The 13,247-nt window shown below is 39.4% G+C and overlaps 1 protein-coding gene across 6 annotated transcripts in view; it reads right to left on the minus strand.

Moving 5' to 3' along the window:
- The window catches only part of ATP11C (ATPase phospholipid transporting 11C (ATP11C blood group)), a 172,188-nt gene that overhangs the window by 33,354 nt on the left and 125,587 nt on the right, over window positions 1-13,247 (minus strand). For all 6 annotated transcript variants that reach the window (XM_019653602.1, XM_019653599.1, XM_019653600.1 and 3 more), the window contains exons 17-22: window positions 12,871-12,974; window positions 12,263-12,444; window positions 10,802-11,065; window positions 6,910-7,084; window positions 2,780-2,882; window positions 1,451-1,596 (exon numbers count right to left, since the gene is read on the minus strand). In XM_019653602.1, the coding sequence (XP_019509147.1) occupies window positions 1,451-1,596; window positions 2,780-2,882; window positions 6,910-7,084; window positions 10,802-11,065; window positions 12,263-12,444; window positions 12,871-12,974 (974 nt within the window). The remainder of the gene's footprint in view (window positions 1-1,450; window positions 1,597-2,779; window positions 2,883-6,909; window positions 7,085-10,801; window positions 11,066-12,262; window positions 12,445-12,870; window positions 12,975-13,247) is intronic.

A 13,247-nucleotide genomic window follows, 5' to 3' on the forward strand; every position in this document is an offset into this window, starting at 1 on the left:
CCAAGTCGAGGGACATTCTACAAACTAACTGGCCAGTGCTATTAAAAATGTTTACATCATGAAGACAAAAAACACAGGGTCTATCCCAGATTAAAGAAAACTAAGGAGATATGATAGCTAAATGCAAGTGTGAGCATAAAATGAACCACAAAAAGGGGATCAACTATATGATGATGAAAGGAGAACTGACTCTGGGTGATGAGCCTACAGTGTGATATATAGTTGATGTATTACAGAATTGTACACCTGAAACCTATGTAACTTGACTAACCATTGTCACCCCAATAAACTTTAATTTTAAAAAAGAAGAGAGTATCAGTGGGACCACTGGCAAAATTCCAATCTGGTATGTAGACAAGTTAATACTGCACCAATTAATATCAATTTCCTAACCCTGATAACTGTGTTGTGGGTTATCTAAGGTATTAAGAGTCAGCAAAGCTGGGCAAAGTGCATTATGAGACTCATCTCACTAATTTTGAAACTTCTTTAAAGCCAGAAATCATTTCAAAATGAAAAGTGGAAAAAAACTTTTAAAAACTATACTGAACACAGGACAGATCAACATCTGGGCTATGGCGGCTGAAAATGATTTGCATACTTTAGCCCAGTTACTTCACCTTTATGTAAGTCAGGTTCATGGTGCATACAATGAATGGCTTAAATTATATGCATGAATTCCAAATTGTGCTCTGAGGAACCTCTGGGTAGGACAGGGAGGCTGAGTAAGTACGATGTTGCAGCCCCACCACCCTTAGTCAACGCAATCCTACTTTTGTCTGCTTTGTCTGTCATTTCATTTGAAAAGAGAATTCTATTAAAAAAAGAGTAGTTTAGAGTACTGTTCAGGATAAAATAAAGGGAACCAACTATTGATGAAGCTAAAAAACGTTACACTAAATAAAATAGGCCTGACACAAAAGAGTACACGTGATTCTATTTAGTTCTAAAACAGTATCTAATGTATATATTGCATAAATTATATCTAAATTTGTATATTATATGCTATGTATTACCCTATATTATATATAGTATTATATATAGTAACATAAATCAGATTAGTCACTGTTTGAGCAGGGGTGGAGGAGACTGACTGGCAAGGAGAATCTGGGAACTTGCTGGGATGATAAAAATGTTCTAGTTTTGACTGGGGTAGTGGTTACATGAATGCATACATTTGTCAAAAATAGAACTGTACACTTTTAATGGGTACATTTTATTGTATTTACACTTTAAGAAAGTTGACTTAAAATTTCATCGCAAATCTCTTGCATTAAAAGGAATTTCTGGTTTCTGATTCTGTAAATAGATTTTTTGTTTTGCTGACCACAAATTTCAGTCTGAAGACAGCAAAAGAAACATGAAAAAAGGAGAAACAATACTATGTCCAAGCTGAGCCCATCCTGGATTAAATCATCATAAGTTAAACTGCAAAGATTTGATCACATACCTTATAGAAGAAATATTGTACGAGGTGTGCTATTCTCATATAGTAGAGATGTCCATGAGCCAATAGCAGTTTCTTTAAATGTTTAAACTTTGGAACAGAATAATCGCTATTCCTGGATGCTTGGCGACCTTCCTTGCCTTTAATACCTAAAAAAAGAAAATCTCTATAGGGTGAGTATTTTACAGAATAAGCAACCCCCTGATTTATTTTTATATTTTTAACTTGCATACATGTTATAGTTCAACTGTACAGTTTGGCTTAGTTTTTTTTAAACCAAAAAGTGCTTTCTTTGGCAATGACAGAGAGACTAACTAATAAATAGTACAACTAAGTTTAATTGGTAATCACCTATTTATAACACAATATACAATGAAGTAGAATAACTATTTTAATCAGTATAAAGCAAACATTTCATCTGAAAATTATCTGAAAGCCACTTAGTAAGTGCTTACTTGTGCATGGCAATATACTAGGTGCAATATTAAAGCAACTCAGAGACCTGGGGTTTGTGGTCCAGGAGCTCCAAACGGAAAAGTGACAATGATGGTGAAGTCCTTTCACTGAGTGAAACTCAGTCGTAGCCCAGGTTACCATGAGCTCAAGCAGCTTTAGGCCATTTCCACACTGGATAACCAATGAGTAGAACTGAGGGGGGGGGTCCACACTACATAGGGTCACTTCCAAGTGGAAAGAATTTGGGAATCCAAACAGCAGTAGAATAATTTCCAAGATACTGATTCCATTATTTCTCCCCTTCCAAAAATAAAACAAAACAAAAAAACCCCAAATCTTACTGTGGTGTTAGGATTGCTGCCTACCAGCAGCCTGATGGGCAAAAATGATGCAGGCTGTAGAGAAGCTATTGTTGCCTGCCAACATATAAATTCAACCACCCATAAATATTGCCATGTGGAAAACCAATCAAGTAATTATCATTTCTTAGTACCAAACAGTTAAGAATCTCAAAAGGTACAGTGCAGCAACATAAGCAGGCGATCTGGCCCGGAGCGGAAAATCAATCAAATTTCATGCATGCTGTCAAAGCGAAAGCTAAATGATCAACTGCGCTGTCAGTAGATTGGAGAAATCACTTTACTTGGTTCATTTCAAAAGATCCTCTAACTTTGTGTTGCTGCATTCCCACAAGGGGTAGACTTGGGGAGGGACATGTTGCATGATCAGGTGAGGACCTTCAGTGAACAATTATCATTCTCCAATTCGAATTCAGGGTGAGCAACCAAAACAATCTCTCTAGAATATAAGACCACTCTACCTAAAAGCAATACTGATACCTTACAGCTGCCATCTCATAAGATGTTTGTTTCTTACCTATTCCCACATGGGATTCCAAGATCATACTGACGTCATTGGCACCATCACCTATTGACAGTGTTATTGGACTGCCTTTTAAATTCTTCACCATTCTGACGATCTAAACATTAAATACAAAAAGAAGTATAGAAAAGGTCAAAGCAGAGTGTGAGATTGTACCACATTAGGGATAGATGCCTCATTCACATTTGTAAATGGAGGCCTTGCAAACAGAAAGGTAATTTTTGCATATACAAGTATGTACAACAGTCTCAAATTCTGAGAGGCAGAAGAACACGGCTTTGCAAAATGTTAACACTAGCAGCCACTTGTTTGTGGTTCTGTGAATATATAAACTGTCAAATACCCGTCTCCTACCTATATTAGAGATCAACACATTTCCTTCTTTTGTCATTGTTTCATGTGTCCTTTCAGATTAGGTGCTGAATGTGTGGCAGTGGAGACTAGAAAGCTGATTTGGGGTGCCATGGATAGGGCTACTAGAACAAAAGTGGGAAGTGAGAGAACAATGCTTTTGATAGCCTCTCGCTCTTTACTCCCTGCTGATCCCCTTGGTACACCCTGACCCTTATTCCCAGGGACTTATCTAATGTCAAATTCTTGCATTCATCTAGCTGCCAACTCAACTTCTCCCACTGCCCAATATGATTTTCTCTCTCCTATAGGCATGCATTTTAAAAGGGTCATCTTAAAGATGGTGAGATTTGCAGAAAGAGATCTGAGATATGTGTAAAAACCTGTCACTGTGCCCTGAGTGTCTCTTCAAGGTGTCAACACACAATGCAGCTCAATGCCGTGTTCTTGGTAGGTACTGAGTAAAATCAGCCTTCTGGTGGAGTTTCTTGTGGGAAGTGTATTGGGTAAGCAGCTGTCCTCTCACCCTATGTATTAGCTGACTGCTTTATGTATCAACCCTCAAAACCCCTTGGAATCTAGCAGCATTTAAAAAGCTAATATAATTCAGTAGCTAAATAATGCCTTGCAAAATTCTGTTCTGACAATTGCTTTCACCAGTTCACATAAATAAAGTTCACTGTAAACATAACTGGATTACAAATAATTTGTATGAGGCTGAATTACCCCCCCAGTCTTTAAACAAAATTCAGTCAGGATTTATTTGGTACTAAATTGCTTACCAAAAAAACCCATATCCAATTCCATTTAATGCAAAAATGATGTTACTGTGAAATGCCAGCTTTCCCCTAATCCCTTCTCTCATCTGGGTTCTTTTTAAAAACTTTATAAGACTGCAACAAATCACCTGTGAATCAAAGATAAAAATTGAAGAACCCAAACCAAATTTGTTTTTGATGGGCTACAATACTGGTTAAACTAATTACTCCTGTTATACCATGTGCAGTAATAATTTGCACCACAAGGAAGAAAAACTGTGGCCAGGAAAGATCTAGTGAAGGCCATGAAATGATCAAGGGTGACAGCTTCTGCATGAAAAGCATAAAAAGATGAAAGCTTCTCCTTGTGGAATGATAAAATGATCTATGGTCATGGACTATAAAATAATGAAAGATTTAGATAGATAAACATGGGATATTCACTGAGCCCCAGGTCACCTGGATTTAGAACTTCTCTTCAATCTCTAGGATAGCTTCATAAAAAAGAAATCAATTTACCAAAAGCTATTTATTGATCAACTATAACTGTATGTAATTCAATGTGCAAATACTGATAAACACATAAGGCTTGGTCACACACCTTAACAAGAATATGATGAAATAATAGAGATAGGGAATGGATACAAGAATATTAGCTATTAGATTAACAATATAAGATAACAATATGCAATAATCTGTGCAAGGGGATATATGACATTGTCATCTAAGCTGTCCATTTAAGAAGGTCTATGATCTCAAGAAAACAGTCGGGCTTTAGGGAAGCCTGAGTTGAGATGGTAATGACACCCAAGAAGATACATTCAGTAAGCAACTAGAGAAGTAAAGCAGAACCCCAAAGATTTGGATTGGAGACGTGACTTGAAAATCACTTATCTGGCTATGACCGATGAGTAGGTGACAGCCCAGAAAGAGTGACGGCAGTGAGAGAAATAAAACACAGTGAGGACTGAACCATGGGGGGCTCCATATTCTGGGTGGGTGAAGCAGCGTGGGATCAGGAATTCAGACATCAGCCTGGGCAATGGAGTAGTCACAACCCAGGGAGCAATTTGAGCAACATACAATGAATGCAGGGGGGAAAAAGGGACTGCCTCTGAGAAAAGGGACAGATTTCTACGGATACTGTTCAGGCAGGATGTGCTTCCCCAGCTGAGGCTAACCAGGGCTCTGAAGGGTGAAGAAAAAAAAAGAAGTGCACCTGACTGTGGTGGGGATTGAGAGTGAGAAGAAATGGACAGAGACAATGCCCCATATTGGGATGGGCTCTGTGTGTATGTGCATGTGTGTGTGCGCACATGCATGTGTGAGGCAGTGGGTGTGGTGTGTGTAAAGGAAAAGTCAAAGACACAGTCATCCCCCGGGTCTAGGAGCAAGCAGCTGAAGAATGTACAGAAGCAAGACTAACACATATGAAGAATGCTCCACAGTGTATACAGAAGTGTAAAAGTGTGTAACTGACACTCTACTTGGATCCAGTGAGTACAGGGAAGGAGAAGCAGATCAATGTGGGCTGGAGGAGCTGGAAAGGACAGTATTTATGGTAAGTGGCCCTTGAGCTGGGTTTTATTGTGAGTAAAATGTTTGTTAGGCTTAGCGGAACGGAGAGAGAATTCCAGATGAGGAAACGATAAGAGAAAAGCTTTGGAAGCTGGTCTGTGCATGGCATGTGGAAGGAACACAAATTGGAAACAATTCACACTGGATATGGGCGTTAGAGTGACACAAAGTATAAACAGACATATTGAGGGCCAACAGGGTGAGCCCCGAGTGCCACATTGAATCATCTGCCCTTCATCCTAAGGTACTAGGAAACTACATGTGTCACAGGCGATGGCACAGGCTGCAGCGTGGGCTGCCGTAAGCTACCATGAGTGGCTGGCAGCCAGCGTAACTGGTAAGAGCCGCTGTGAGCATCGGTCCAGTGGCTGGCGGGCGACTGCCTCAGCCAGGAAGAGCACAATGATAATACCAACATGGGCCAGTGAAGCGATGTCCTCCACAACTAGACTGAAGAACAAAAAAACAGCAACTTGTCTGTTCCCCTGCCCCAATTCCCCAATAAAATCTTTTTTTTTTAAAGAAAGATGGCACCAAAACAAGAGCTATGACAAAAGGTAGAATCAACAAGACATGGTGACTACACATGGGGTGAGGGAAAAGAGTGGGGTCAGTGGTGGTTTGGATACTTAGGAAGCCAAAGAAAAATGGCACTGGTAACAGGAATAATTAAGACATAAACTGGCCTGAAGGAGAAAATTGTTAAGATGTGTTTTGAACACTAGGAATTTAATGTGACAGTGGGGGAGCCATATGGAGCTGTCTAGCAGACAGCTCGAAATACGAGACCTAATGAAAAGGAAAAATCAAGACCAGAGATATATCAATAGAAGTCAGAAATGGATGTCCTTATCTAGAGATAGGCTATAAGTGAAAAGCAGAGGGAAGGCTTAGCCTCAGAGAAAACTGATAATTAGGGAGTAGAGGATGAAACAAAATAAAAAGACACTAGATTGCCAAGTAGGGAAAAAAAAGTCAGAACCCTGAACCATCACAGAAACTAAGGGAGTACAGTTTTACGGAGGAAATAACTGCAATGGGGAACTGAGGAGGAGAATGGAAGACAGGACGATGGATTCACCAAGGTCATTGCTCTCCTCTAGGCGATCCAACAGAATAAGATGAGAAGAACGAACACATGGGGCTAATGAACCAGGGGAGGCAGGAGCAATGGAACGGAGGTGGCAGGCACCAAGCATTCATTAGAGAAGTTTGGAAGGCGAGGAACTGGACAGCCAACGTGAGGGAAGAGCAAGGTGAAACACAGATTTAATGGAAATTGGTGGGAAGGCTCCTGACTTTGACCACAAAGAGGATGAAGCCAGGGAAGATGTACTAAGGTAATGGCTCTTTGAAGAAGACACCAATGAAAAGTGAACATTTACACATCTGTATTCTGAAGTCCCTGGAATAGAACACCAACTAACATGCAGTTACCTGTGCTTTCTGTAAGGGTGCCATCCGGCAGCACAGCACTGCAGTGCACTTCATAGAAATCTGCAGGAAAATGCTTTTGTAATTGTTAGAACTGGTGTCTTGAGCAGAATTTAATATGAGTGACAATGTGGAGCCATCAATGATTAACCCATATTCCTGATGTTCTGTCCATGCTCTGAAAAAGAAAAACAATGCTATATTTGAATCTACTGTACATTTCTATTTAGGAACTTGGTTTCTTTTAAACTACAAAGAGGAGGGTCTCATATAAGAGCCATCATCAATTTTGTTCCTGCACCTGTAAATTCTAAAGAAGCAACTGTCTCTAATAATGCATAAGAGAGACTTTTCTTCACATCTTTGAGACTCAAGCTGCCCACACAGATGACATGAAGTTCTAAAAGGTATAAAAATAATGGACATTTAGCAGTCAATCTCTATATAAAAAACTGAAGGTGAATTTTGGAAATTACAGATCAAACTCTGATACGAAGACAAATAATTAGTCAATCTAGAAACTCCTTAACAATACAAGGAAAAGACAAAATGGCTTTGGGGTATACAGATCACAAAAGACCTTTTCCTAATACGTATCTTTGCCTGAATGATAAAAATCATCAGTAGACCTGGCTTCTCAAATAAGATGGAGTACCTAAGGATATGGTGTTCATTAAAGAATAACATACAGTAACGATAGACATTCCTTAAGTATCATTTTATACTAGGTTAGTGGTTCTCAACCATAGCTTTCCCATTAGAATCATCTGGGCAGCTTTAAAAAATTGCCCATGCCTGAGGTCTGTCCCCAAATTAAATCAGAGTACCTTGGGCAGGGCTTTTACATATAAGTATGCTTTTAAAAGCTCTATAAGTGATCCTCATGCATAGCCAGGATTAAGAGGTATTAGGTGCCAGGAAAGGCAAACGTAATCAATGCCAAGTATTTAAGAAAAACATATGGAGGAAAACTTACAACTGACAAAATTTCATCAATTAACATGTCATTTTTTTCTTTTTGCAACGAAGGAAAAAACAGTGATTAGTCAATTTCAGCCCAGGGAATCTTGGGTGCCATTTCCGAACCACTGCAGTGGAAGTATTAGACACAGCAGGATCTCACCATTGTAGATTCATTTGTCTAATTTGATGCTTCTCAAAGTTTAATGTTTAAAGAAATCTTGTTAAAGTACAAGTTCTGATTTAGTAGGTTTGCGGGGGAACATGAGAGTTTACATTTCTAACAAGCTTTTGTAATAATGCAGCTGCTCTCTGGACCAACCTTTGAGTAGTGAAAGCCTAATATGCCTCATCACTCTTTATTCCCTATTTCTTTGGTATATACTGCTACCACCATATTTTGTACTTATCCATATTTTGCTTCATAATTTTATGAGCATTTCTTCACTAATTAAAGAGTTATCATCATGTGTTCTTCTTTGCTCCCCTACTCACAGAGCTGGCTTAATGTTCAGAAACCGGTGGCTCAATAATCAATGAAGCAATATTTGTCAACATCAACTATAAGTAGGCCATATAGAAGCATGGCAAGTTATTAACTCATCTTTCCTTTGAGAATAGAAAATCTCCTTGGGGTGACAGAAGCATACACGATAGAACAGGCCCAACCAAATAAGACATTAAATTCTCAATATCCAGTGATCTGAACCACACACACCCACAGGAAGCACAGTGGGCTCTTTGTGAAGTGTGATACTGAAACGGGACTTGAAAGACAGGGCCGAACGTGGTAGGGGAGAGTGCATGTTGTGGTGCACTAGGAAAGCAAGCTGAAATGGCCACGTGAGCCCTTGGTGCGATCGTACTTTGTGGGTGATGGAGAACCACTAAAGGTTTCCGAGCAGGGCTGTGATGTGGGCAGTACTTTACACTTCAGGCCCACTTGTCAGCCAGACGGGCTTCAGGGATTTGAGGCCTGAGTTGCTACACGTGATGTGGAGTGGTGAAAATGGGAACATAGATAAGGCTTGGTGGCTGGTCTTCAGTGGAAGGGACAAAGGAGCAGAAGCTGGCAAAGGTGATTGACACTCATGTAACCTGGGGAAAGACTGACCCAATTCCAACAGATGAGCTGGGAAGTGGGGATGTTCTGAGCTGATGAGTTAAATTTTCCATAAGCCCTGCTTTTATAAAACTGGCCCAGAACTGTTGAATGGTGCTATGGACTGGATTGTGCCCCCTCCACCCACCATCCTATGTTGAAGCCCTAGCCCCCAGTGTGGTGGTATTTGGAGGTGGGGCCTTTGGGAGGTGATTATGGTTAGATGAGATCATGAAGCTGCAGCCCTTATGATGGGATCAGGGCCCTTGTAAGAAAGAAGGGACATCAGGGCTTCCTCTCTGCCATGTGAGGACATAGCAAGAAGGCAGCTTTCTGCAAGCTAGAAAGAGGAACCACATCGGAACTCAACAATGCTGGCATCCCGATCCCAGACTTCTGGCTTCCAGAAATGTGAGAAATGAGTTTCTACTGCTTAAGCCACCTAGTCTATGGTATTTTGTTATGGTAGCCCGAGCAGACTAAGAGAAATTGTCAAGTAAAATGCATGTAATTTGGAGTGCCTTTGTAAGTACCATTTGGCTAAAGGAAGGAAATACTTATCATAGGCAATTCATAAAAACCTGTTTATTTTCACTGATGCCCAAGCACCTGAAGAACAACAGCCGTTTTAGAATTGGCCATAGCCTCATGAATGTGGTCTACTCAGTTTTAAAGTTGGTTTAGACAGTAGAGATGAGGACACAGAGATAGCATAGTTTTTAAAGATACAGCAGGGGCTCGGGAACTGGACAGACCCGTTCCACCCCTTTATTAGCTGTGTGACCCTGAGGGAGTCACTTCATCTCTCTGAGCCTTAGCTTCCCTACCTGCAAAATGAAGAAGATAAGACTGCCTTACTGGTCTTACTGGTCGTTATGAAGATTAAATGAGAATAATTACAGAAAGTGCTTAACGTTGTTCCTACAACAAACATGTGCTTGAGAAATGGAAAGCAGTATTATCTAGGGGTCTTTGAATTTAGTGCAGGCACATCCTGTGACATTTCCTCCCTCCCTCCTTTTTTTCTTTTCTTTCTTTCTTTCCCCTTCTCTCTCTCTCTCTCTCTCTCTCTCTCTCTCCCTCTCTCTCTCGGAGGGTGTACCTCAAAGTGGCCAATGCAGGGATCGAACCAGCAACCTTGTTGTTCAGAGCACGCGCTCTAACCAACTGAGCCACATGCCCCTGTGGCATTTCTAAAGAGGGAATCGATTTGCTTATGGCAAAGGTAAATTCCAGTAATTGCTTTAGACAAGGTTAAGCCTTGGTCAATGATAAGTACAGAAAAATATGTCACTGAATTATTATGTACCAGTGGCTTTCCTTGAGACACATAGGTTCCACAAGTTCTTCCTAAGCAGCAAGTTGAAAAAGCAGTCAGTGTCCATGTGAACAAGTATATGGCTCCCTTTGGAGTTCTGGGGCATGCAAATCCACACAGAAAATGGCTCTAGGATCTCGAAATGCCAGGAAACTATTACGGAGACTGGTTTTATTACATTTAGTTTAAGAGACCATGAAAAGCAGTATTTTTTCTTAACATGAACCAGGCTAGACTATTAGTGCTAAATACCCAGACCCTAAACATTGAGAATTTGAACTAGTTTTCTAAACCTTGAGAAGTGCAGGGTTTTCTTTCAAATTGAAGGAGGGGTGTAAAGTGCCAAACAATCTCAACTGGGCCATTAGCCCTGGCTTTGGGGAAGGTTTGAATTTATAAGGATAAAACATCTGCAAACAAAGAATGATAAATAGAAAATGCAGCCTTCTGCATAAGCAGCTGTGATTTATATCTGTACCAATGTCTAAATATAAGAAGTTAAAGCATCTTCTTACTTTTTAAGGCTTCTACTGCTTTTAGGAAATTCATGCAGCAACTTCTTACGATATTCGATCAACAATTCATGCAATCGATCCTCTTTCCTTTCACTTTCTTCGATGGTTCTTGTTGTCAGTTCCAAGAGTTCAGTGCTTGTTTGAAAAAGGCGGCAGGCATAGCAGGTGGATTTGGCTGTCTCCATCTTGTCCCCAGTAAGTACCCAAACTTTCAGACCTGCGGCATGCAGAGCTTCAATGGTCTCAGCTGCTTGATCTTGTAGCCTGGGAACACAAAGGAAATCTCGTTATCCTCAAAAATTCCTGACAGATTCTGCAAGAAGGCCTGTTAAATAGAATATTTTTATAATTCACAGCAATTCCGGAGTCCTGACATGTTATCACAGTTGCTTTTCTTGTATATCTTCTACTCTTTCTAAGAGTGTTCTCTCTGGCATAGTTTTACTTATTAAAGTGAATTTCAAACAACGAGGTTTGGAAAAATCCATGACATCTCTTGACGTAACTGGGATCCAATGGTAGAATTAAGACTCATCGCTCTTAGCTAAAATGTCAGGAACTCACCAAGCATTTGTATTCATTGTCACTTTAGCATATTTCATTATATCTTATATCTCACTATACAAATACTTAACATGATTCAAAACAGAAAGGGCCAAAGACATTCTAATGAGAGATGAGGGAAGTCAGTACTAGAATTCCATCCCTGAGGAGCTTTAAAAATAGGAAAGCCAACCACCCAGAAAGAGAATTTAAGCATAATTCTGAAAGGCAAGGATGAAAGAAGAATGACACTTTTTTTGAGATCCTTTTGGAAAGAGAATAAAAATGAAATTAGATTAAATGAATTCCATCAGAATTTCCGTAACTTCCAGTGTGGCTGAATATGTTTGTTACTTTTTGTTCGGCTAAAGCTGACAATTTGTATTTAAATTTCTAAAAAACTCCTAAAATATTAAGAGTCTAAAACTTTCAGGCAGGTCAATGCTGGAGCCCTACAATGATACCTGGCAGAGCTCAAGTCTACACACTTAAAGCAAATCATTTTAAAGTATGCAAAAACAAGCTCTAGTCTTAAACCAGGCTAGAATGAGCTCTCATTTTATTTACTTTATCTTGAATTTCCTTTCTGCTCATCTCTGTCAAAATCTTACCCATTCTACCAGGCATCTGATCAAATGATACCCCCAGCACAAAGTTCCCTACACAGTACAACTATTTCATAAATATCTGCATAAATAAATGGATGGCTTAGTAACTATTTAAAAGACCTTAGAGATGACAGATTCATTCTTCTAAGTTACAAATACTTAACAATCATTCCCACAAACAGTTCAAAATCTGGTGTGTAGACAAAGCGAAACCAAAGATTTCAAAATTTGAGGATAAATTACCAATCCGAACAGAGACCATCCTAAATGTCTGGTCATTACAATAACAAGAATATCATTTTCTAGTTACTTGTCTTCCACCGCAGTGGCTCCAATTAAATTCATGTTTCTCTCAATGTCATCAAAAACTTTGTTCATTTTTTCTTCTCGGTCTTGTAAGGCCATTTTTGCCTCTATGAGCTGTCTGTCAATTCTTTTATACTCATCTGGAGTGATTTCTTTGAAGGCTATACACAGTGTCCGATACCCATCCTAGAAGCAAAGAAGGATATCTCTGGTTATCCAACTAATTGAAAAAAAACCCACACTTTCTTTAAATACTCTCGCTTTTCCACACAAAAGAGAAATCTGACACATTTTGAGTTAAAAAAAAAGAACAGATTATAACTAAAAAGGTAATATTCAATTAGCTTCATAATAACAAAATAGCTCTTGGGGTAAAAAAAAAAAAAGCAGAACACAAAACAAAGATTCTTGAAAAGTCTTGAAGGCTGCAAACCATGAAGAGAAATTCGCTTTAGGATAATGTTTCATATTAAAATAAGGAAAATGGTATTACTAAATTCTCAAATATAAAAATAGACCATAAAAATGAGCTAAAATTCATTCAATAGCAATCCCATAAGCACAGTCATCTCCAGCATTTCTGTTTTTTTGTGGGGAGGGGTGTAGGCTCACCACTGCATTTTGATCCACATGGACTTTAGTCGATGCAATTTCATCTTTTCGCACCCTGGGGAAAACTGCTGAGTCTGCTCCTTTACAAAAAAGAAGTACGTCTCCTAAAATAAAGAACCAAAGTACTCGATTTAAAATTTAAAGACTTGTACTGGGATTTTAATAACAGATGACTATTAAGGTGGCCTCTACACCCCAATGTTGTGTATCCTGAGGCTGCCTTGCAAGGCTCACCCAAATGGAATGAGACGCCTTGACCTTTACTATGTCAGGACAACATTCACTACCTCTTAAGACCAATACGGACACAACTAATAACTCAGGGTTTACAACATGCACCTCCATTAAAGTATACTTCCATCCAGTGACTCACAAAA

The sequence above is a fragment of the Hipposideros armiger genome, unplaced genomic scaffold (assembly GCF_001890085.2).
Source record: "Hipposideros armiger isolate ML-2016 unplaced genomic scaffold, ASM189008v1 scaffold_203, whole genome shotgun sequence".
NCBI classification, from domain to species: Eukaryota; Metazoa; Chordata; class Mammalia; order Chiroptera; family Hipposideridae; genus Hipposideros; species Hipposideros armiger.